Consider the following 25647-nt stretch of genomic DNA (forward strand, 5'->3'; position numbering starts at 1 on the left):
GGGGGGGGGGGGGGAGTCGAGGTGCCACATGTGGATAAATTTATATGCATGTGGAAAACATACTGTGTCATTTTAAACAGCATACTTCCACAGTGGTGTGAGCATATGATTATATAAGGCTATCAACTTATGAGTCAGACACCCCTGATTTCATTCATAGAGAGATGTTGGTCTTTGTGAAAGTACAGCGTGTGTGTATCCGTGCATGCGCATAAGTGAGTTAGTGTGTGTGTGCGTGAGTGCATTTGACAGGCAACCACCCTTTTCTAAATGAGATTAAATAGGAGGTTTGTCTCTAATCGTGTTGTAATGAGTTTCTGTGTAGCTCATACATTTACTAATTCCACTTGCCAATAGTGCAAACAGCCATGTGCGCATGTGTGTATACGTGTGTGTGTGTGTGTCTGTGTGTGTGAGGTAGGAGAGGTCACCTCCCTGCAATCTTACTCTCATTTATAACAATAGCACTGAGCTGTCCTCATCAAAGAATTGCAATTTCTGAACACAAATAACATTAGCTCATGTGCACAAACATGCACACATGGACGCTCACACACGTGCGTGGGCACAAGAGCAAAACGCGCAGTCCATCTGGGTATAGATCTGTGTGTCATTAGAACTCTCAACAGGCATTAGCATTGATCATCTGACCAGCAGATGGAGAGTGACCGACAAGAGCCAAACAAAGCTGGTCAGACTGTCTGTGTGAGTGTGGGTGAAGAGGTTTGAATGACAGGAGAGAATGTGTGTGTGAGAGGTGAGCGTGCTCAATGTGGCCAAATGGCAAAAAAAACAACTCAAGATCCATAGTTCATTAGCCCTCACACCACTGATTCACCTCTATGTGTGTGTGTGCGTGTGCCGAGCTTCGAGTGTGTCTATGCGCATAAGAGTGACCATAAATCTTGACCTACGAGCAGCTACGGGTAGTCATGGCTACGCAGTCACTTTCAGCCCCGCGGCTTCGCATGCCCTACAGTAAAGGAGTCAAGGGTCAGAGCAGTTTTGTGCAGTGGAACAGACTTTTAGAGCGGCTAATAAACCAGGAAACCAGTAACAAGGAACACATCGTCGCCTTTCACCTTTAACCTTTGATCTTGTGGCCCTCGAAAATGTCAATGATAACTGCACAGCACACGCGGAGAACACTCGAGCACCCTAATACCTGAAGCTACATGGACCTCACGTGCACCTCACAGGGGCGAGGGAAGGGATCAAATTTAATTGAAACATCTGCATATCTGATCACATTTACTGTGTAGTGCACACGCCCAAACATCACGAGGAAACCACAATGGGATTTCATTATTTTTATGGCCAAAATTATGCAGACACCCAAACACTATAGTAATATAGACCCTTTTACAGTTTGTAAATGATGATGATAATAACCAACAAATATCACGAATGCAACCTAAACAATACAACGGTCCAGATCTGTGTGCTAGTAGTGAGTGGGTAGAATTAATTAGCGGCCAGTTATATACATGTATGCTTAAAATACATTATTTGTGGTCATGTACAGAACATCGAATACCCTGACATTGACTCAGAGTTTTGAGTTTATTGAGCTTTTAAATCTGTGCTACAAACACCAGCATGTTTGATCATTTCATTGGTAGTCAACACGTTTAACAGCTTTGAGCCAATGACACCGGCAGTGTTTCAGTTTAAAGAGTGGCCGTGTCAACTGGTGACTCTGGCAGCTGTTGAAAACACGCACAGAACATGAAGGCGTCCTCGTAAAAGCCTTCTATCAATTTAAAATACACACTCATCTGTGTTTATTATCCACACCAACCATTTACAGAAGTTTGTACAATCAACCCTGGACATCTTCGGTTGAAAGTCACCAGTTAACACGGTCACTCGTTAAACTGAAACACCTCTTTCTCGGAATCCTGTAGAACTTAAAGCAACTGTTGGAATATCGATTCTGACACCAAAACACGCAACAACCAGATATCTTCATGCTGTTATTAGTTTTAATTCAATGTTTAAAGCTTGCTAACTCGTCTGGATGGCTAGGGCAAAACGCCACCTCTGTTACCAACATGCGCATGCAGGCAGGCTGCAAAAGTGTCTACAGGATCGGCTTTAATCATGGAAGACATATTGAATAACAAAATGAAGGATGGCTGAACTCCATTCAGGGTGCTGGTATTGTATATGCTGGCTCACTGGTACCCTTACATTTCAGCCATCATTACTGTTATTAGTAACACAAAGTCTGTGCAAATACAACATGTCTGCTGGGAAAAAAAGGCTTGTTGTTGAAGATCCAATTCCAAAACCATGGGCGTGAGCAGCGCCATTGACAATACAGAGCGAGAGATGGGAATTTTGTCGGGGCTTAATTAGACTGCCGAATTGGAATTTGGTAGATGATGTGGAGGATGAGGCTGGTCTCGTGTGTATGTGGCAGTGCAGCTTGAGTTGGCTGCCTGAACTAGCTTGCAGACGTCGCTTCCGTTGGACAGGTTGAGTGCAGATGTTGGGTGATAAAGCTCGCAGTCAGTGTTCCAGTTCATTTCTACAGATGATGGATGGGGTTGAAGTCAAGGATCTGTGTAGGCCAGTCAACTTCTTCCACACTTGGAAAACCAGTTCTTTATGGACCTTGCTTTGTGCACAATGGCTTTGTCACATTGAAACAGGAAAGGCTCTTCCCAAAACTGTCCACAAAGTTGGCTGTGCTCTACTGTCTGGATCATCACTGCTTGCTGTAGCATTAATGAAAAACAGCCCCCGACCAGGAGCACACAAAATGTAGTTTGTATTGATTTCACACACAAAGTGTACCATATGTGTGTGTGTGTGTGTGTGTGTGCAGGTATGCTGTCTCAGGCCAATGCAGTGAAGGGGAGCATGAATTAGGAAGTGTAAGCAGGGAGAGCAGGGTTTCTATGACAACGTGGGAGAAGGTTCCAGGTGACAGTGAGATCGTTGAGATGCTAATTGTCCATTTTCAATCCTCCATAAAGTTTAACAGCCACTCTGCCTCCACATGTTATTCTAACGCAGTCAGAGTATACCTCTGGGATGTACAGCTATTCCTCTGTCTCTCCATCCCTCCCTCCTTTTTTTTTAGTTTATAATGACACCCCATCCTCCCTTCACACCCCCTCCGTCTCCGTCTCCTCCTCCCGGCAGAGAGAGGGAGCCTGTGTAAATATCGCAGGCGATCTGGAGCATATGTGTGCTTGTCGCGTGAGGCCAACCAACACCTGATCATCAGACCCTCTTTCCATCCATCTCTCTTTCGCTCTCGTTTCATTCGCCTCGTCCTTGCTCTCCTCCCTTCTCTTTCTTCACGCCCTCTCCTCATTTCCTCCTGTCCAAATTCATCCCCCTCCAAGTTCGCCCCCCCCCCTCCCGCTCATTCCCCGCTGTTTATCTCTACCGCCGCTCTCTCCCAATGCAGTGCGTTTAACCACTTTGTTCCCCTTTAAGATAAAGATAATTAAATCAGCAGCTAAATAAGAGAGAGAGTGTGCTGATGGCATCACCGTGGTAAGGCTTTGATGTTCTATTTCAGCTTGATAGTATCAACATCAACTCATCAGTCCAAAACTACTGCTGCACACACTCACACACATTATGCACAATTCATGCATTCACACATACCACCTCCCTCCTCTTCCCCCTCCTCCCTGCACACAAAGACAGATTCAACACACTAAGCTCTGCTGTCTTATTTCCTGTCATCCAACCACAGCATTCTTTACTGTTGATCTCACCCACTTCTCTTCCTTCTTCCCTTCCCTCTCTAGACCTCTTTTCTCTAATCTTATGCCTCTCTCCCTCTCTCTCCCCTGCCTCCTCCCTCCCTATCAGCAGGTTGCTAGGCAACTGCGCTCCATTGATCTAGAGGAGCACGATGACAAGCTCCCATAACTGTCATGAAAACACACACACACACACACACACACACACACACACACACACACTCACACACAAAGAAACAGGCACACACATGAATACTCACATAGTTATTGCAGATGTCTAGTAGCACCTTTAGAAAGAAGACGTCCTCGCTTATCTGATAAGGACAAGTAACGGGAGGAGAGAAGGAGGAGGGACAGAGTGATACAAATGACAGGAGGAGGAGGAGGAAGAGAAGATGGCTCTTTATGTTGATTTCCCACTCATGCCCTCCCTCTCCAGTCTCCAGCCTCATTCCCTCTTTCTTCCTTTAGCTTTCCCATGTAACCCTTGCCATCCCTGGAAAACAATTACCTCCCCTAGTGGCCTGGCTAAATTTCCAATCTGACCCATCACACAGTCATGGCCACCTCATCACCGCCAGCTACAAACTGGTTCCCTTCCATTTGTGCCTCCACTTCAGCACTTATTACGTACGCTGTCACAACACAATGAAACAAAAGAGGAGATGGTGGGTTGAAAGAAAGGGAGTCTATAAATGGTAATACCAAGGTGGTGGTGTAAAATGGATGCATTTCCATTTACAGATAATGGAAATGTCAAAATGTGTCAAAATACTTTAGAGTAAAAAAATGACATAGATAATGTCAGGTTCAGTGATGCGTTTTGTGCATTTTTTAAGACATGTCTTAATGCTTTTATTCGTATGCAACTATTTTGCCTTTAAATTTCCATCTTGATATTCAACATAAAGGCTGACGCTCAGAAAGACAGCGAAAAAGCGTAACATTTCAAACGTTTCTCTGAGTGATAGTGTCTCCTACATTCAATCAGCAGCCCTGTAAGTGACATGTTTTTGTTACAATCAACTGATTGGAGAACGCATGATCAACACTTCAAACCATACTATATTCAGTAGTTAAATCAGTGAAAATCTGTTTTTCTTCATTGTAGTCACCGATTGCTATAAATAACTCAAAGGCCTTGATAATTGAACAAGACTTAATTTCCTCAGTCTGCTATAACACCTTTCTGGATGGGCTCTGATTTAGGTTGACACATTTTATACATTATAACCTATGATCCATTTCTGAGTGACATACGGCGAACTCTAAGCTGCTTCCTATCTTTCCTTTCAGAGATGAACGTCATGTCATTGTGTTCATCATGTGCTCTGTGTTAAAGTGTTATCACTAGTACATGCACCATTTTCTTGACTTCTTTTTCAGACATCACTTTTTGCATTATCTCTTTTCTCAGACTTATATTTGTAAGAAAAGTACAAAATGAAATGAGGCTCCTCAGAAGGCTGCCGCAGAGAAAGAAGAACGGGTCATCTGTAAAAGGGCTAAAAGAAAGCAAGATGTTAGGATGAAAAAGACTTCATGGACAAATTAATATTTTGACCTGATTCTGGAGCGAGATGAAGAGTTGCAGGATCAAAGTCATTACAATTCATCCTGAGGGGGACATGAATGTCTGCACCAAATTCTGTGCCAATCAATCCGGTAGACATTGAGATGTTTCACAGGGAGGATGAAAGCTTTGACCTGCTTCTGGCAAAAAAGGAAAAGTCAGTGGATTACCAAAGTCATGAGGATCCATCCTCTGGGAACCATGAATGTCTGTACAAAATGTTCAAGAAACATGCTAACATGGATCGTCATTTGGAGGTGGGAAAGAACTTTATAGGGGAATTCATTTGAGAAAGGGAATAGCTGAGAAAAATATCAACAAAGAGAAACCAACGTATATTCTTTTTTGAAAAATGGCTTTAATTGAACATGGGTGGGGGTGGACAAGACGATATGCTTTGATGGAGGAGGACAAAAGGACGAAACTGTCATTCATGATGCCTCAAGGTAATTCACTACAGGAAATGACTTCATTTGAAAATTATAGTAATGACTGGTTAGCTTTTAAGCTTTGAAATAAGGCTTAAGGTCAGAATAAGAACGGCAGATGACAACATTTACAGCAGAGAGTAAGAAAATGTTCTTTTCTGTGGCAACCAGCAGCCAGTGAGTCTGTCAAGTGTCCAGAGCAAAATGTTCTGTCTCCAGCCAGAGTGACAGACTCCTTTTCATTATCACAAATCAGTCCTCTTCACCTGCCAAGCTCAACATATTCACTGACAGCTCCATTTTTTCCCCGTCAGCTTCACACTGTTCTCTGCCTCTAAATTCAACACATCTTTAATATCAGAAAAGGAATCAAATGGAGCAAGAAAGAAAGAAAAGTCATGAATCCCCAGTCTTTTACACCTCTTCATCTCATCTCTCCTTCCTCACTCCAGTTCTCTCCCTGACTCCAGTGCAAACTCCGGCAGCTTTATACGCTGGCTCCTCTCCAGCAATTATCCGGTTGGTTCCACTCTGACGCAACTCAGACTCCGCTCATCATCTTCTTCGTCATCAGCTCCTGCTTCCTCTGTAAAAGCGAGACTCCCTCTCCGACATCAACTCCTACTCATCTCCAGGATGGGAATCAGCTCCAGCTTTGCTCAAAATGTTTCTGGCTCAATCTCAGCTCCATCTCCTCAGTGGCTCATTGGCCAGATTGGCGCCAACACCGGCTCTGCTCTGATATGGCCATGACTCCACTTTAGCCCTGACTCCATTTTGACTCAGTCAGCTGTCCACCAGCTCTGGCTTTGACTCATCTCTGCTCTTGAACTTAAGACTCAAGGCTGTTCTATTTCCAATCCAAAAACTGTGCCAACACAGTGTAAAGACTTTAGTTTCTACCGAAAAATTGTGCCTGAATAGTCATTACTGTTGCTGCAGTGCGGCTCTACTGTACGTATGGCAACGTCAGCCTGTCATTTGGTCGGTCCACCACTCTATTACAGACTAAAATACCTCAAAAACTATCAAATGTATTGGCATGACACTTGGTACAAATACCCATGGTGCTCAGAGGATGAATTCTAATGACTTGACTGGTGTGATTGTTACTTTTTTCATATTTAAGATTAAAGATTTATACTTTACATCTCACACATCCCGTGGGTCACATTCTGATACCTATTATGCTATTCTTAAGGTGGATCATTTTAAACTGGGCAATCCTGCAGCCAATAAATACCAAAGGAAGTCTCTTCTGATCAGTCTCCTATAACACTTCATGGTTCTCACTCAAACATGCTGATAAAGTTAGAGACTTTGTTATGGACTTTGGTTAAGCTTGAGGAAGCTTTAGAGTATTAGTTCCCATTGCAGTGACTGGACTTAAGCCTTATTTATACCAATTTTGGGGGAAAAAAATCTCAAATCCCTTCAGCGATGTCAGTTCCAAGTGAGGAATATATCTTTGTAGTTACTCACTACATGAAGTAAGAATATGTGTTGAATAATTGGACACAATTTGCAAAAGGTGTCAATGACTCCAATTTAATTTATCTAAGTTATAAATTTAATGAGGAAAAGAGAGTGATGTTTAAGTGCATTGCTGACAGAGGTTTCAGGCAACTATTTTGTTATCAGTCAATGAGGAAAAGTAGCCCGTGGTTCATTATTAAAACAAATTAAGATCAGCAGTAATCTGATTTAGGTGTAAAAAAGCCCAAACAATATAGAAGAGTCTACATTGCCTTTACTTCCTTGATTTTATTGTCACCATCTCAGTCAAAAGACCTTTTCCAAGGCATGTGCTGGCTTTTGTCTTGAGAGGATTTTTTTTGGCAGAAACCTACTCCAACTGTTCGGCCTTTGTTGCTGCTAAGACATAGGCATTTATCATCTAGGAAACCTTCTATTTTATCATCATTTCTATTATTACATCTTGTTTGAAGAGGCGAATATCAGTCATGCCAAAGTGAACATGATTCTCATTCTGTTATTGTAATTAGTCAATGCTTGTGCTGGTCCAACATTTTTACAGATGAGGTTTTTGCCGTCTCAGTGTAAAAACGGAGTCAAAATAGATAATATTGACTTGCTAATAATTAATTTCTTATCTTACAGTCCTTCACATCATCATTATTAGTTGCTATACCCAAAATTGAATCACACGCTCAGGCAAGTACAACAGTGCTGATAGATGTGGCTGCTTTCGCCGAGGCTGTATGTGAGCCTGAGAGAGAAATCTCCGGAGTCATATGAGCAGTTCAGGATCAAACAGTCTGAGGCCTCAGAGCCAAATATGGCCCACTCAACTCTGCTCTCTACATATAGAGGACTGTTATGACTCGGCCGCTTAATTCCTCACTATGTGCTGCTGAGATGGAGTCACAAGTTCAAAAGCCTTTTTTGTGTGTGCAACCACTGCAGCTAGAGTGAGTCAGTATGGAGGAGACCTTTGGATGGGTTTTGTAGACCTCGACCGCTGCAGGAGCACAACTAAAAATCGGAGGTTACTTAGACAATAATCCAGGTTGTTGTATAGGAAAAAATAAGTTCTGCTAACTGAAGAAATGTCGTTTCAAAGAGCAGGTTAAGGAGATAACGACCATGTAGACATTTTACAAGGCTGATAGAAAGCGACTGGTGGTAATATCACTATGAGCAATAACAGTGAATTAAATGATGGCTGGCCAGTCTGAACCTCTTATGTAGCCTTCAACCTTGGCTGCAACAAACAAACTTGAACAGAACAAAGGTGTTCTGGATGTTGGCAGCTCCATTCAGCAATGCATAATGTAACTGGGTTAAAAAGAAAAAGAGAAAGAAATACAACAAGAAAAGCCACTCAGAGAAAACAGACATGGGGAGTGTAACTCGTCTTAGGGACACACTTAAATTTAGTATTGTTCTTCCATAACGATGAGAGGACCAACAGATTGAAAAATTGGTGCATAAGCGACTGAGATATCCTGATTTTTATTCCCTAGTCAGGCTGTTCTCATTCACTGTTCATACTTATACCTATAAAAAGTAATGCACTGTAATTTTAATTAAACCCAGGCTATCATGAGCCAGGACATGCAGGGCTGCTGCTAAGAAACTTAACAGAGGATGTAATGTTAAGAGCGACAAAGTCTGCGTAGGGAGGAAAGTGATAGATGGGTCAAAAACAGGACTTTCACCCAGGAGACTGCTGTACATGTTTTGCGTGAAACCAAAAGTTAATGTTGACATATTGTTCTTTACTTTTGTTACCTAAGTTCTTTGTGATACTTAATTAATACCACCTCCGTAAGTTACGTAACAAACATAGTCATTTTGTGTAACAAACCAACTTATTTGAACTCAAACCACAACAAAATACATTGTTGGTCGTTGCCTGACACAAAAAAAAAACAACAAAAAAAACAAAAACGTTTTCTGACGTTAGACCACTATGGATAAGGTGTGCTTAGCTTCGGGCACAAAAACAACTGGGTTTGCATCATGGACAGATCATGCTTTGGGTTAATATAACTACTTTGTTAAGGTAAGGGGACGTTTGTTGTCATGATTACAGTATTAACTTGATTACATTAGGAAACAACTGCAGTCATGGATAAAAGAAACCAACGTCAAAGTCTGTGTACGGTACTGCTTATCACGTCAAATAAACTGGCTTTGATGTGTAAAAAATGGTGGAGTATCCCTTTAAATATCAAACGAGATGTTTTGAAGTGAAATGCAGATTTTCTAAACAGAAGCCACTAAAATAGACTTGAATAAAGAACAAAATGGTGAAGTGCGTCTCTTTCTTGGTCACCTCCCCAATGAATAAACAGAAGACTGTGCAGAAGGACGCCAAGAAGGTTTAACAAATGCTCTGGAGTTGGAGAAGGAACACAAAGAGGTGCAGCACAGGGAAAAGATGAGAATAAATTCCAGTTAATGTAACATGTTTGGACAATGGGAGAAAAACGCTGATGGAGGAAGACATGAGTGAAAAGCTAGCGTACCAGCACAGATGAATTGTTTTGGAATAATTACATATTTGATTTAGTTTGATTATCATGTTGATAAAGTGACTCTTTTGATAACATCAAGAATAAAGAGTGGATTACAGTAGATTTAATGTGGATTTTTGAAGACAGGTAATTGCTTATGTTCGATATTAGAATTTGAAAGCTTCGGTGTTTAAAATATAATGTTTTTCTCTCTCACACAATTTTTTCCAGTAAATTTTATTCACATTCATTCCTCCTGACTTATCTTCATATTTACTGTGACACCTTTGTTTTTTATCTTCCAAACAAGAGATAACAAATTTGCCAAATGCACCTAGTGCAGACACATTCTGTGTGTTTCTTTAAAGAAGGGAAATAAAACATATTTTGCATCATGCAAAATATCTATTTTCTTAGACAACAAACAGGCGGTAAAGGGGACTGTTTATATTTCCTGAAATGTCTATGCTGTCATCATAATGAAGATTTATGCCAGAAAGAAAGACTAAATAAAATATTTTTCCCACAAATGAGTTCCTGTCAAAGACAAATAGTGCACACAAGGTGAGCCCACGGGACAGTTTGTAAGCTTTTTGTGGTGTTGATCCACAAACAAATGAGATAACAATTATATGTGCATGCGGTTTAAGATATTTGGAGCAGGATTTAGCCAGTAAGTACCCTTCTGCGTAGCTCTGTAGAGGTTTATAGTTAATATAAAAGGCTCATCATTTGCACTGCAGGGATCATGAACTACTTGAAAGAGCTACATTTAACTGCTTTAAATCACGGGAAGTGCTATGAGATAATTTTTTTTATGTATGCTTCATACAGATTACACACATTCCCACCTGAGTGCTGATCTTTAGTGAGCAGCTCCACTGCAGCAGGTTTGGTTCTGGTGTCTTTATGGCAGATGTCTCCTCAGCAGCATTTTCCAGCCCAGTTGTGGATTACAACCACAGATCTGCTGCTTCAAACGCAAGGCTGGTAAGTTACATGAAATGTTTGCTGACTAGCTCCTCTCAGAGGCAGGGGAATGAGCAAGGCTGCTGTACATGGAGCAAACATTACAGGCCAGACTGTGGCTGTCCACTTTGTTTGGTTCTGAATCAGTGCTCACACGACATGCAAGAGGAGCATGCTATTTGGCAGAACACACAATGAAGCACGAAGGGAAATAGAAACTCAGCACCCCCTGGTGTCAGGACTGAAGCCCATATTCCTTCTTTTTTTGGTCCGTTCATGTTTTAACAAATGCAAAAGCACAAATGGACATTTATTGAAAATAGATGAATTGGTGCATGTGAAAGGTAGCCTACAATAAGCTCTAGGATCTCTGAACACATTAACCAATGGTCATTCAGATCATTAAAACAAATATAACATCGCTTCCTTTTTTCTACAAGAGAACAAGGTCACATAAACACATTTATAATTTGTTTAATGTGTCATTGGATGGGAATCCTGGAAGCATTCAAAAAGGGAAATGTGCATCCACTTTTTAATCTTTATTTTTATTCCACATTTTTCAACGAAAAAACTTAATTCAACGTTTCTCGACAGATTGGACAGAATATTCAAATTTGACAATATTTAAGTTTTTCGTGCGTTTTTCAAACCTGAGATGTCATGACAATTAATAATTTTAAAAAGGCACAAAACTATTTCTGAATGGGGTGGAGAAATACAAGTATATTCGTTGTAGTTGGCGTTGATCGCTTTGTCCGGTCCATTAGACTTTTATACTGAAATAGATGGAAACATCCGGAATGGCTGATTGCCTTCAAAATAAAAGTGAAAGGCTCCTTAAAGTTACGCCTATAGTGATACGACACAGAGTGAAAACAACAAAAATACTATAAAAAAGCAATATTGTATGACGATTAGCTGCTGATAATTCCTCTATTTGTTAACGTTATCAAAATATGTCCAATGTGATCGGAATCTATCAATCAATTTATACTGAAAATCGTTGACCGGAAGTACATGTAGTTACGTCATCCAGATGACTTGACAGTTTAGTACTGGGGAAGAATTGAAATGAGCGCGTGTTACTACCGCGGTAAAGTACAGTTTACACCGTTGCAGGTGTACACGTCATCTGTTAATATGAAACGGCTCTCAGACTCAACCGTCGTCATTTAAATCAGTTTTAAACCGTCCTTCTCACTGTCAGGGTAACTAGCTTAACGTCCTATCCTATCATGTGGGTTTTCGGTTACGGGTCTCTTATATGGAAAGTGGACTTTCCTTATGAGGAAAAAAGAGTCGGCTACGTAAAAGGCTTCAGCCGCCGGTTTTGGCAGGGCAGCACCGACCACCGGGGTGTACCTGGTAAGGTGAGTGACCGTTAATTTTGGGACAGGTAACGTCACAGCTAATGGTAGCAGTAACTGAGGCAAGGTTACTGCGGTCAAGTCAGCAGACACTCAGATCTCCGTGGTCAACTCAGCAGACACTTAAATTGTAGTGCACATATACGCTGAAATTTACGGTAAACGCAACCAAACGGCACAGATCGGGAGCGAGCGAATAACTTTGCAAAGTTAGCGGAAAGATTAACGTGAGACAACTTCCGGTTTTCTACAGACGAACATCCGGTTTCCAGAATAAGATGCCAACAAAGTATACATATTGCATAATGAAATGAGATTAAATGAATTATATTCACATTAATTATAAAACATGCTACCTGCATCTCCTGAGTTAAAGGGAAAATACACCTAAATTGTGCGTAAAGTGTCTTTATTCCTTTATTTGAGGGTTGCTGGAAGTTAATAATACCTGACTGATGGTCAATTAAGATATTTTACGAAGCAAAAACTCTGAACTGAATTTGTATCTTCAAATGGCATATTTTTTAAATTTTTAAGGTGCTATAAAAATGTTTTTCTCAATAATTCCACACAACGACTAATGCATATATGTTCAGGACAAAAATGGGTAATATCACAATATTTAAGGTGCTACAAAAATATTTTTCTCAATAATTCCAGACAATGACTGACATGTATGTGTTGAGGACATCGTTGACTCCACCCACACTGAAAATTAGACATTTTTACTCTACCAATTAAGAGATATTTCAAAGTAAAAGTCATACATTTGAACTGAGAAAACGTCTAATAACTGAATATTTGAGGTGCTATAAAAAGTATTTTCTCAATAAGTCCAGACAATGACTGATATGTATGTGTTGAGGACATCGTTGACTCCACCCATACTGAAAATTATATATTTTTACTGTCCTAATTAGGAGATATTTCAAAGTAAGTTTCAGCGTATATGTGCACTACAATTTAAGTGTCTGCTGAGTTGACCACGGAGATCTGAGTGTCTGCTGACTTGACCGCAGTGCAAGGTTGCCAGGTCTGTGGGCTCAAGAGTTGCTTTGACAAATGGGGCAAATCTATCTATTATAAATAGATATTATAAATTAGAAACTTTAAAAAATGTATAAACAAGATATTATAAATTATAAATATCTCTTGTAACACTGCTGCTATCTTAAGTATTAAGTTACTAAAGCAACTTAATACTTAAGATATTAAGTATTAATATCTTAAGTATATTAATACTTAAGATATCAGCAGACACTTGTGTGTCTAGCTAAACTGTTTCCATTTAGTTTAGCTAGACACACAAGTCATCCATTTTTGTATTGTTTATCCCTTTACTATTTACATTTATGACTATTATTAAGGGAATGTAACATTACATGTTAATCATTTCAGTGTACATGCTTCTGTAGCTTCTATTATAACATTTTCCTTTAAAAGATAATCTGTTTTGTTGACATTTGTATAGTGTAGTTTTTAAAGATAATATGACTATAATCCTACTTGGTTGCTTTACTGTGTCTGCTGATGTTTTAAAGTCTCCTCCGTCTGTGTCCTTTACAGCCGGGCCGGGTGGTGACACTGGTGGAGGATCCTGAGGTGAGACATACCCCTCCTAAACCTAATGGTGCCGTACATTACTTTGTAATAGCGCTGCAACTAACCATTAATTTCACTGTCTATTACTTTGCCAATTACTTTCTCGATTAAGTGTTCTGTCTGGGAAAATAGTGAAAGATGTTCATCCTCCTTTGTAAGCGCCCCAAGGTGACGTCTTCAGATGTCTTGTTTTGTCCAACCAACACTCTAAAAACCCAATTTAGCCCGTTTACAACAACATGAAGCAAGAAAACTGCAGAAAATGCTCACATTGGAGAAGCTGGAACCAGCAAATGTTTGCCTTTAAAATTAACAAATGACCTAAATATGCGTAGAGTATTTGCAATATATGTACATCATATATGCAAATAGAACATTTAAACAAACAACAATCCACCCTTTAATATGAATACCTAACCTATCATAAAGATTTGCAATTTTTAATAAGTAGGTGTCCTGTTAAATGACTTGTAAATCTTCATGATATTAATTAAATTTGACATAGTTTCTATGAATGTGACGTTTGTTTTAGATGACAAATTACGTTAAGGGGAAAAGCAAACAATATCTCATGTTATTCAAATACAGTGATAATAGATTATCCCCTCCTGATGGTCATAATTCACCCACCTTGTTATTTATTACTGTATTATTGAGAATAATTAAGAGAAATCTTGCAGCGTAGAGGCCAAGAGCAAGATTTTGTGAATGAAATTCCACTTAGTAGAACAGTTTTCAAGCTGCAATCACTTGCATTTGGTTTTTCTTCATGGAACAGTGGATTGTCACAGTGTTATGGATATTTCATTTATTGGTGTACATGCATGACGTGAGACAAAGACACAAGGTGAACGAGAGTGCTGTACTACTGCTCAGAAGAGGAAGATTGCATCTTAAACAGTGAAACAAATGAGACGACAGTGTATTCTGACCTTGGATGAGAGATAATCTGTTGCAGTTGATGGGAAAGCGATAGAGAGACACTGAGTGTGTAATGTAGCGAGAACATGGTGCGCGTCTAGCAAACATGCTGATGAGTATCTTAAAACGGTTACTTATCAGGTCTACGGATCATAAACATGTCGATACAAACAGTGGTAGGGCTGTAACTAAAGATTGTTTTCATTATTTATTATTCTGCAGATTCTTTTCTTTACCATTCAATAATAACTTGGTCTATGAATTGTCAGGAAATAGTGAAAAATGCTTCTCAGTTTCCTCCAGTTGAAGTTGGTGTTCATATTTTTTGCAACAGTCAAATATCAAATGATATTTAATTTACCATCATTGAGAACTAAGAAAATCAGCAAATATTCACATTTGAGAAGCTGTAGTCTGAGAGCTTTTGGCATTTAAAAAACAGACAAATGATTGTTGTTGAATAATATTCGATCGACTAATCATTTCAACTCTATTTTAACAGTTAACGCCAAAATCAAAAATACATATTTTCCCTCGTACATGTAGTGCTATTTATCAATCTATAGTTTTTTATTGTGAGTTGCCGAGTGTTGGAGATATTGGCCGTAGAGATGTCTCTCTTCTCTCTTATTTAATGGAGCTAGTTAGCCGTTTCATGCAGCTACTATTTTCTTTCTGTGGAACTACACCCACCAACCTTATCACTGTGCAGGAGGAAGCAGGCATTTACTCAGGGGACGAGAGGCTCGTGCTCATGACAACGTGAGATGTAAACATTAATGGCGTCCTCCTCGGCTGAGCTGTAACGTTAGCTAGCTAAGTGGTGCGAGGTTGAGCTAGCAGTGTCGAGTACAGATGCAGGCTTCTTTCAGCGTGGTGATCCGGTTGGCGGGTGTTTGGTAGACTTTGCAACCAAAAGAAGTCGCCCCCTGCTGGCCACCTTTCTGCATTGACCTCACTAGTCAGAACCGGAGGTTGCCGCCTTGTAATTCTGCATCCATCCAGATGCCAAGCTATCCGTTCTCTTCTTTCCTTGTTTTTTTTTTTTAAGGGGTGCGTTTGGGGCGTTGGTTACAAGCTGCCGACGGGCCGGGAGCAGGAAGTGAAGCGTTACCTCGACTACCGAGAAAAAGGTGGTTATCAGGTCATCACGGTGAACTTTCACCCCCGTCCACCACTGTCCCCCCCGCCCGGCCAGATGCTGCTCTACATCGGCTCTCAGGACAATCCAGACTACCTCGGCCCCGCCCCTCTGGAGGAGATAGCCAATCAGATCGTCGACTCTACCGGTCCAAGTGGGCAAAACACGGAGTACCTGTTTGAGCTGGCTGATGCTGTGAGGACAATCCTGCCTGAGGACTCAGACACACATCTGTTTTCTCTGGAAACTTTAGTGAGAGAAAGAATACACACTCAAACGGATTAATTAAATAACTAATAGAACTTGATCAATGATGGATTTATCAAATAGTCTCAGGGTTTAAGGTAAGCATGGACAATGTTGATGAAGTCTGTTACAAGTGTCACACTACAAGTTAATGTCACCATTTTGTCTCATGCAGGAAAAAACATTAAAAATATTGTGTATTGAAAGCTGCTTAAAAAAAAACCAAAAAAAGTAAAATACATAATGGTACTGTAATTCAAACAAACAAAATATGCTTTGGATAAACTTGTCAATTTACTCTCTGTACAATATAGAACAGAGCAAATGAACGTTTTGAATTATAAATATATGCTGAGTGAGTATACTGTACATTCACTTATACATTTGGTCTGTTTTTATGAATTTTAAAACATAAAAACCATCTTGTGATGTATGTGTGCACTGCTGGGTGAAACATTTGGGCCAATACAACGAACCCAGAACTTTCCAAAGTTCCAGATGATCCTGCTTTGGTAAATATATCCTCGATCTCTCGTTGTAATATGATCGTCATCACACTACTGTAATCACATTCCACGCAGTGTACAGCCACACAAGTATACCTCGTTAATTCTGGATTGTACTTAACAGCTACGCTTCTTCTCATGCTGCCAGCGTACGTCTCAGCACAGTGAACATGTCAAAGACAACGGCACTGCATGCATGGGCGACAGCTCTATCTCTGACCCTGTCTTACTTCAACACACACACACACACACACACACACAGTTACCAGTGTTTATTGGCTGTGGTTCGTAGCAGCATCTGTACAACATAACAACAAAAAACTGTCAGCTACGTTTGATCTCTGTGCAGAACAGAGTCTGCTCTGGACATTGATGTGATATGAATGTATGGAGATGAACTGCAGGTTTTTCACACGATCAGTGGACCCTGGCACACACAGCATGAAACACTCGTTCTTCCTCTCTAAAATAAAATACATCTCCTTTTACAAATGATGCAGTGTATTTATTCAACAGGAAACAATTCTCAGTGTTGAGCTATTGTATAATACAACACAGCAGCCTGTATAGGAATATCATACAATTATATTACGAGTTATACATCTTATTACCTTTTATAAGTGTATGTACATTTTATCAATTACATAATGCTTAGCAATATTAATTCATATATATTATACAGTATTAGAAACAGTATGATTCAAAGGTGTTACATTACAACGAACTATTAGAGCCTGAAGTATTTTCTTGTATTTGGTAAATTAACGGACAGTTCTGACTTTTTACATGTTCTTTAAAAATATTTTTGAAAGTAGGAAGAGTGAAATACTTTAATGAAGATAGTGATGTGAAAAGATAGAGGTTTCTGGCAAATGAGTGGCTGAATATATTGTACAACAGCAACAAAAGATACCCTTAAAGGGTGATTATCTCAAAGTGGCCACCTTTGGGGCTGTTGAGCTGCTTGGCGAGAAAAAATATATACACCAAGTAAGTTAAATATTTCAAAAAGTTTCGTCCAGGGTTGCTTATCTGCCAGGTTTACTAAAGGCCAACATCGGCACGCGAAGTTCCAGAGGCAGCTGCAACAACATCAATGTTATTACAGTATTATTTTTAACGGGCTGCACAGAGGACCACAACGCTGTTAAAAGGTGTAGTTAGTCTTTTAGGGTGCAGTAGAGGACCCCGGCAAGGCAGCTGGCCGTCTAGGCGTAGTAGCAGGGCGACACCAGCAGGTCTGTGAGCACGAGCAGCTGGTCGTCAGTGAAGCACTGCCGGTGCTCCTGCCAGTTATCGTGGTGAGTGCGCCTGAACTCCGACAGGGTCTTCTTCACCGTCATCTTGGAGCAACAAACATCATCGTCATTACCGACACCATGGGAAAATAAACATCATTGCAAATGAATGACACATGTAGATCTACGAGACACCAGGAGGTGATACATGTATACTTATACTACAATATTGCAGTTTTTACTCCACAAGATGTATTTGACACCTGTAGTTACTTTATATATTATTTAAACAACATTTGTTGCATTGTTGATTGATTTGAAAGTAGAGTACAAAGTAATTAATGTAATATATGATATTAAAACATCCACAGAGGAGCATTTTTCTGTATAATTGGTCATTTTTCTTCTGATACTTTAACTATTATTTTGCTGGAAATACTTATGTACTTATACAACTATTCATATTAACTATATTAACAAACTAATATTTGGTTTTGACAAGAAATTGTTTACCAAATTTCCCCCTGGTGATCAATAATGTATCTATCTAACTATTAATTGTATTAACAATATAACACAACATTGTAGGTATTCACAGTATATCAGCCTCCCCACAGTTTGAGTGGAGCTCTTGCCATGGAGAACTATAATATTCCATCACTGGAGTAAAAAAGCATAATTTAAAGTTTGTCTTCTAAAAATGAGGACGTTTCCATGAAACACTGCAGTAAACTCCTGCAATAAAGAGCGTGTTGATAGCTCTTTCTGTTGCTTCTTTCCTTATTCAGGGGCGAAAAAAGTTCACAACTGAAAACAGCCTTTGATAACGGCCACTTTCAGTTCCTGCAACGAGAGCCACCCTCACGTTAAACAGTGGAACTAGAACAAGGCAGATTAATGACTTGCAAAGTAAATAGTTCCTGTTTTTGAGCGGAGAAACAACGGCGCTGCCACTTGCTGATCTGGGGAAACACAATGTAACATGCAGCGTAGAAACTAACAGCAGCTGACAGTGTTTCCAGCATTTGTTTACATGTATTAAAAACTAATGAGGTAGTAATAATTTATTGATGCTAAAATGCCACATAAAACAATTTAAATGTAGAAATTATTTAAAGTCCAAAGAAACAAGTTTGAAAGGGAAAAGTTAGCATGGTTCAACAAGGACACAAAAACAGGGAATTAAACGGATGATCAGCATAAACATGGATGTATTCATGACTTAAACATTGAGTACATTCATTTTACATCATGGCCTTCAAACAAAATGAGGGAAGGAAGGAAGAAAGGAAGGGGATGCCTGTGGCCTGACAACCAACGCTGATTTAGACTGCAGATTACAGACTACAGTCTGCCTGAAGAAACCAAGATAGTACATGCTTATTATTCTGCACAAAATCTATTGCTACCATTCTTATATAGAACGATTATTCTTTTCAGAAGCTTCCGTAACAGACTGGGTAATTCATCTACTCGCAAATATAATCTTTAACTGTATTCCATTGTATTTTCTTTCTCATCTCTTTCATTTTGCAACAGGAGAAGCAGTAAATTATCATCATCACTGGCTCCCCATCAGTGTAATGTATTATTCAAACTCTGCATTACGGGTTACATTGTATGTCTTCTTCATGCCTGAAGTAAGGCCAAAGACACAATTTTCTCCTCAATTGGACAATGAAATTGTATTCTTTCAGCTCACACTGTGTTGAGCTCGATGTTTGTATGCGGGTGTGTGTGTACACTAATGCGTGTGTGTGTGTGTGTGTGTGTGTGTGTGTGTGTGTGTGTACCTCTATAGGCTGTGGGTCGTTGAGATGGTTGCTCAGGTCCATCAGTATCTGAGGCATCCAGTCTGGGACATCGTAGGGACTCGACAGGATGCACGCACTGAGGCCGAGCACTCCGGCATGGCGCCGCACTAAGTCTGCGAACACACACACACACACCCACACACACACACCCACACACACAAAATGAGCCTTTGAATTTCAAGTTTCACAATTCCCCTGGGATAAGAATGAGTAATAGGCCAAGTATTACTGTGATTGCCTCACTGTATGATTGTGAGGTGCACGTAAATGTGTGTGTAAATGCGTGTGTGTGTGTGTGTACCTGTGGAGGCCAGCTCTCCTCTTGCCTTGGGGAGGCGAGTCTGACTCAGCGTCTGGAGCTGTGTCTGCAGACTGGAGTCCAGAGGGAAGAACTGGCACTGCAGTAAACCACTGAGGGTGGTGCCTGCCATGTCCCTCACCTACAGGGAGAAGGAGAGTGGAGGGGGTGGGGGGGATAGAGGGATGGAGGGAGAGACAGCAAGGAAAGAGAAAGAAAAAAAGAGACCTGTGAAGATCAGGACAGACAAATAAAGGAAAGCACGAGGCAGTTTTAGGGCGAGAAACGCATGCACAATTTATCAAAAGAAGCGAGCGCAAGAAGATCGGGTGGAAAGCGAGGTACACGGGACAGAGATGAGCAGGGGAGGAGGGGGAGGAGAGGGAGGAGGGGGAGGGATGGATGCTGAGTTGAGGTGAGGTGAAATTCACTTGCTGAACATCACTGCCATCCTGCATCACTTTGCATACATTATGAATAAGCTCTGAGTGACGGTTGATGCATTGAAATAGACAATGATACAAAGACAACACACTGACCAGCTGTACACTTACAGTTTACAAAATAGTGAGAGAAGCAACAGTTTTTGCAAGTTAGACAACCCGGGTGAAGCTTAATGTTCATTGATTTCTATCTGTACATCCCGATCAATAGAAAAGAGACAAGTTAAAGAAGGGTTTAAAAGCACGGAGACAAGCGGGACATTTAATGCACAAAAAATGACGCAACTCAATATTAGAAGATACTTCTATATTCTGTGCACAGGTAGTGTATTTAATGTTACTGCATTCGATAAATAGATATGGATAATTAACAGTTGGATAATAGTCAAAACATATATGCTTTGCCAAATTATATTTTGGGCATTAGATTGATTAATGATGTTATTTTTAGATGAGTTAAATAACAACTAGCTACAAAGGAGTGCAAGGCAGCCATGGTGCTCTATCAACATCTCTGATACCACAGATAAAGAGAAAGGCACCAAAACAGGAAAATAAATGAAGAGCTGAGCAGAGAGGTAGAGGGTTATTTTTAAGCAATAACCGTTAATAGAAAAGAGGGATTAAGATTTAGTGAGGAGAAACTTGGGGACAATAAGTGGCCATTTATAATCCTGTGACAATTACACCTCGCTGAGGGATAATGGCTGTTTTAAAACAGTGTTTGCTGCCTTTTTGTGCATACATTACCTCGAGCTGTTCATCAAGCAGCAGCTGCATCACCAGCTTTCGAATGTGGAGCACCTCGGCAGGCACACTGAGCAGGATGAACAAGTTGTAGAAAACCATGATCTGGAGGTAGGTCAGTACTGAGTAGCGTGCATGCCACGATCTGTTGCCTGCCATCTAGAGGGAGGGGAGACAGAAAGGGAGATAAAGAATAAAGAAAGATCTTTAAGTTTCATGCTTCTTGTGCAAACAAAATATTATGGTGTGGGACACAAGTTAATATGTTGTGTACACAAGATTCATAGAATGTGTACACAAGTTATTATCTTGTGAGATCAGGATGGTCATTTTGTATCAGTTCATTAAGTTTTATTGTCACCTGTCATATAATATAATAATGAAAAGTAGTTCGAGCAAAACAACAATAAATGTCTACAGCCATGCTGGCGGCTCTGTGAGGCTGTACTTCGGTGCAGCCGTGCTTTGAGCTAAATGCTAACGTTAGAATGCTAACATGCTGGCATAAAGACTGGAAACAGGTAGCCAAGAGTCTACAGTCACGCTAGCATCTGTGAGTATGCTAACATGCTTACAGTGACATTGTAATGGTAAACAGGTATAATGTTTACCCTCACTATCAGGCCAGCTGTTTGCCTCTGCATCCATTCTTTATGCTAAGCTAAGTCAACCATCTGCTGGCTCTATAGCTTCATATTGTCCTCCTCCTCTAGTTTTTTGCCAAAATGTCAATCTATCCCTTTAAATAATTTGTGCACACGACATGAGATTGCAACAAGATAAAAAGGGTGTCAAGATGAAACACAAAAATGTTGCAATGCGTTCTCACACGGTCTACCACGAAATATGGAACTGCTGACACCATGGTTAGATATTCTGATAGCATTTGAGAATGTCTCAACAGCATACAAAACTCACAGGAGAAAAACTGTAAGCAACACAAAGTAAGCAAAATAAAATAGCACAGGTTGTTTTTAGGCTAACAACACCTTGGGCAGAATTAGGCTATGAACACTGACAGCAGGCAAGTGGGGCAGTGTGTGTGTGTGTGTGTGTGTGTGTGTGTGTGTGTATTTGAGTTTGTGCATATTACCTCTTCCAGCGCTGCCAGAACCAGAGGGATGTGCTCAGGATACAGCAGGCCCTGGGACATGAGCGAGAGACACGTGCGAGCATCCTGCTTCATCTCATCGTAGCTCTCATCAATCTCCACCGGGGCAATCTGCAGGGAGAGAGAAACAGAAAGAGAGAGATGGAGAGAGATAGGAAAGACACAGAGCTATGCACCGTTTTGAGTAAATGAAGAGAGAAATTGAGTTTAATGGGCAAGTAAGATTGAGTGGGTAATAATGCTGCGCTGGGACCTGCGTGTGTGAGTGTGTGTGTGGTTTTTACTTCGAAGAGTAGAGGCAGGAGCTGTAGTTGCTGCTGAACAGGAGTGGTAAAGGTCCGCCCTGCGCTCGCCATCAACCATTTCAACACTGCAAATGGCACACAGACAAACACACACACGGAGGATATTTTGGATTGCTGCCAAATAATAAACACAACAGACTTGGCGCTGTGACCTTACCGCATTGCTCCGGTAATAAAACACAATCTATCATGATTTGGTATCTAATGATTTGGATAATTTCATAACAAGATATTTATCTGTATAATGGAGATTAGGGGAGTAACAGAAACTGAAAGAGCAACAATGCAAGACAAAAAAATGTGTCTTTTGTAAACAGGTACACCACCACGAAAAACTGAAGCGGGGGCTAATAAACTAAAATAAGAAATCTTGATCTAAAATCTGCTGCAAAACTGATGAATTTAATTTAGAAATATTGTTTTATCTGTTAGAATCAAACCTACTGCTTGACCTTGAGTGGCAAAATAACACTAAATATATATATATATATCATATTTAATCTATTCAGTTAACTTTCGCTTACATTTTTATTGTGAATTTTACTTAAAACACTGCCATCATTTTGTTAAGCTAAAAGTAGTCAAATTCAAATAAATCATTTATTATTCCCAGCAGATTACTAGAACCACCAAATTGTGTCTTCAATGGTAGCTACAGCCTTGCCTACAGTACCTTTAGTGGTATCTAACCATGCACATAGTTTTGATTTTATGTGCCCAGGTTTTAAAATAGCAGGGATTTCTGCTGCCACCACTTATTGGAAAGATATGTTGCTATTGAATTTTGTAAATGGGATATTTCAATGCTGTAAGCACCAAGGATGAAAGTCCACCTCGGCTGTATTTGTGTGGAGGCACAAATGTAAGAGGAAACTAAAAACAACTTTCTGCATAGCTGAATACCACCAAAGGTAATTGATATATGAAAAAAATGTGTTTCTATAATCTGGGGGAGCTGACTATTCAATACAATACAATGAAAAAAGATGGCTGAAAAAAAGTGGACAATAATTTCTTTAACCGTTATTGGAGAATGTATCTGAGAGGAAAACCAAATCAATAATAGAATCTAGTACAAAGGACTACACTATGTGGCCCATACAAATGTGAATATTAGAGTCACCCTCCCAAATATTGAGTCAGACTCCTTTCCATAACTTTGTTTTTGAAAGGCTTGAACACGCCGCCTTGAAATCCCCCTTCATCTACACTTAAAGGTGAAATCAAAACGGCATCACAGTTTTTAGCTTGTTTCGTCTATCGTCAGTGTGTCAGTCTACTTCGTCATTAATTCTCCCACGGTCACGTTCTACACCATCTCCATCCACCACACGCATTACATGCTTGCATCCACATGCTGACCCGTCTTGAGGAGTTTGACAGCCTGGGTGTGCTCGTCCGTCTCCTGGGTGTTCTCCTCGTGGACGTGGTTGTGGATCTCCGGCTCCGACGTGAGGGGCTTGAGCCGCTCTAGGACCCGAGTGACGAACTCTGCCACGTGGGGGGAGGAGGTGGGCCGGGTGTGGGGCAGGGCCACGTCTATCATGAAGATATAGGTCAGGACACTGGAGAGAGAGAGAGAGAGAGAGAGGGGAAGTGAGGGAGGAGAGGAAAGAAAAGGAAAAGAGTCACAAATACAGAATGGGAACACCTGATTACTAAAGAGGCTTAGAATTGAGCAGCCCAAACAACGCACACAAACTAATTAGATTAACCTATTTAAACTACCATTATGTAACCCAGAAGAGATAACACCAGGTTACCTTCCAATGCGCTCCCTGACATTCTTATACACCTGGGTGAGTTTGGGCTCCAGGTAAGTCAGCAGCCTGTGCAGCAGTTCAGAGACTCTCCACTGCTGCTGGGCCAGACCTCCCTGAAGCACATACAGCAAGCTGACAGAGACAGAGAGGGAGGGGGATGGAGCATTGTCGTGTTAATGCAGCACGTCAGCTCAGCATACGTCAGCTTGGGTTACTACTGCAGCCTGAAATCACAAACCTCAGAAATACTGTAGATGGCATAAACACATATTCTGTGCGTAAAGCTATTCATGCACACACACACACACACACACACACACACACACACACACACACACACACACACACACACACACATACATACCTGGCGTCCCTGAATGAGCCACTCTCTCCGCTCAGCGGGCTCTCCATCAACAGCTCAAGCAGCCAGTGGAGTTTCCTGGGGTCCCGGCCCTCCTGTTGTACAGCAGCCATTACAAAATAGGCTTATTTTTGGAAATATTATTTCAGGTGGGCGACATGTACACATCCACTGAGGTACTGATAGCTTTACTGCCAGTGCAAACAGAGAAAGTAGTCCCGGTTTAACGTTTTTTACAACATGCTGAGATTTAGCAGGTGTAATGTTTACCATTGTTCAAATCTTAGCGTGATTTCTTTAATTTCTTTAACAAGAAATTTGTGTTCTTATAGGAGTACACTGACAACAGCAGAAAGGCAGAACTGAGTACACTTTCTGTTTATTCATCACAAATAATACATCGCGATATTCAACATCATCACTTATTTTCCTCATATCGTGAGGCTCTTATGAGAATATTACTAGTTGTGCATGTATTTGGTTATTAAACAAAACACTGCATTTATTTCATTTTTGTCCTAATGATGGCGCCAGATGGAAAGTCAAAGGGTCACAACATTTTTTTTTAGGGTTTATCTTGAGAGGAACATGAATGTCTGTACACATTTCATTTCATTCACACATTAGTTGTCGAGGTATTTCACTCAAAACTACAAATGTCAGCCTCCTAGTGCCGCTAAGAGGAAATGTCCTGGGATCACCAAAGTCATTAGTATTCATTGTGTGGGAAACATCTGTACAACATTTCATGGCAATTGTTAAGATATTTCAGTCTGGACCAATAACATGAATATCTGTTTGAGTGACTTTTAAAAATCCATTCTTCAACATTTTTTTTATAAGAAAAACATCCATATAAATTCCCAATTGTCTTTCCTGAGCCATAAGCTGTGTTGTGTGTGTGTGTGGTGTATTTGTATGCATGTGAGCAACTCACACAGGCAGTAGCGATGCAGGTGCCCCAGTCTGTGTAGGTTTCCACTGTGATGTTGGTTAATGCTGTCCTGATCAAAGGGCACAACAGCTGCCATAACCTGTCCACCTGAGCGCACACACACACACACACACACACACACACACACACACAATAATGAAAAGTT

At 40.5% G+C, this 25647-nt stretch overlaps 3 protein-coding genes across 3 annotated transcripts in view; 1 reads left to right on the forward strand and 2 right to left on the reverse strand.

Moving 5' to 3' along the window:
- Nucleotides 1-4083, reverse strand: part of nrxn1a (neurexin 1a) — a 61542-nt gene extending 57459 nt beyond the window's left edge. Inside the window, exon 1 of the mRNA XM_031844225.1 lies at nucleotides 3989-4083. The gene's annotated coding sequence lies outside the window, so the exon portion shown is untranslated. The remainder of the gene's footprint in view (nucleotides 1-3988) is intronic.
- Nucleotides 4084-11737: 7654 nt separating this feature from the next.
- On the forward strand, nucleotides 11738-17041 carry chac2 (ChaC, cation transport regulator homolog 2 (E. coli)). Its single transcript, XM_031843682.1, has 3 exons — nucleotides 11738-12054; nucleotides 13618-13653; nucleotides 15626-17041. The coding sequence occupies exons 1-3, from the start codon at nucleotides 11920-11922 to the stop codon at nucleotides 15998-16000; spliced, it is 546 nt and encodes a 181-aa protein (XP_031699542.1). The 5' UTR covers nucleotides 11738-11919; the 3' UTR covers nucleotides 16001-17041.
- Nucleotides 16832-25647, reverse strand: part of psme4b (proteasome activator subunit 4b) — a 29726-nt gene continuing 20910 nt past the window's right edge. Inside the window, exons 38-47 of the mRNA XM_031843683.1 lie at nucleotides 25485-25589; nucleotides 24551-24642; nucleotides 24187-24318; nucleotides 23786-23988; nucleotides 22403-22488; nucleotides 22101-22229; nucleotides 21011-21166; nucleotides 19821-19959; nucleotides 19499-19632; nucleotides 16832-17810 (exon numbers count right to left, since the gene is read on the reverse strand). Coding sequence (XP_031699543.1) covers nucleotides 17676-17810; nucleotides 19499-19632; nucleotides 19821-19959; nucleotides 21011-21166; nucleotides 22101-22229; nucleotides 22403-22488; nucleotides 23786-23988; nucleotides 24187-24318; nucleotides 24551-24642; nucleotides 25485-25589 — 1311 coding nt within the window. The 3' untranslated portion in view covers nucleotides 16832-17675. The remainder of the gene's footprint in view (nucleotides 17811-19498; nucleotides 19633-19820; nucleotides 19960-21010; nucleotides 21167-22100; nucleotides 22230-22402; nucleotides 22489-23785; nucleotides 23989-24186; nucleotides 24319-24550; nucleotides 24643-25484; nucleotides 25590-25647) is intronic.

The sequence above is a fragment of the Anarrhichthys ocellatus genome, unplaced genomic scaffold, assembly GCF_004355925.1.
Source record: "Anarrhichthys ocellatus isolate YVR2014 unplaced genomic scaffold, GSC_Weel_1.0 scaffold4, whole genome shotgun sequence".
NCBI classification, from domain to species: domain Eukaryota; kingdom Metazoa; phylum Chordata; class Actinopteri; order Perciformes; family Anarhichadidae; genus Anarrhichthys; species Anarrhichthys ocellatus.

Coding starts and splice junctions, on each gene's coding strand:
- chac2 (XM_031843682.1), top strand. CDS start 11,920: ATGTGGGTTTTCGGTTACGGGTCTCTTATATGGAAAGTGGACTTTCCT. Junction 12,055..13,617: donor ACCGGGGTGTACCTGGTAAG/GTGAGTGACCGT, acceptor TGTCCTTTACAG/CCGGGCCGGGTGGTGACACT. Junction 13,654..15,625: donor CACTGGTGGAGGATCCTGAG/GTGAGACATACC, acceptor TTTTTTTTTAAG/GGGTGCGTTTGGGGCGTTGG.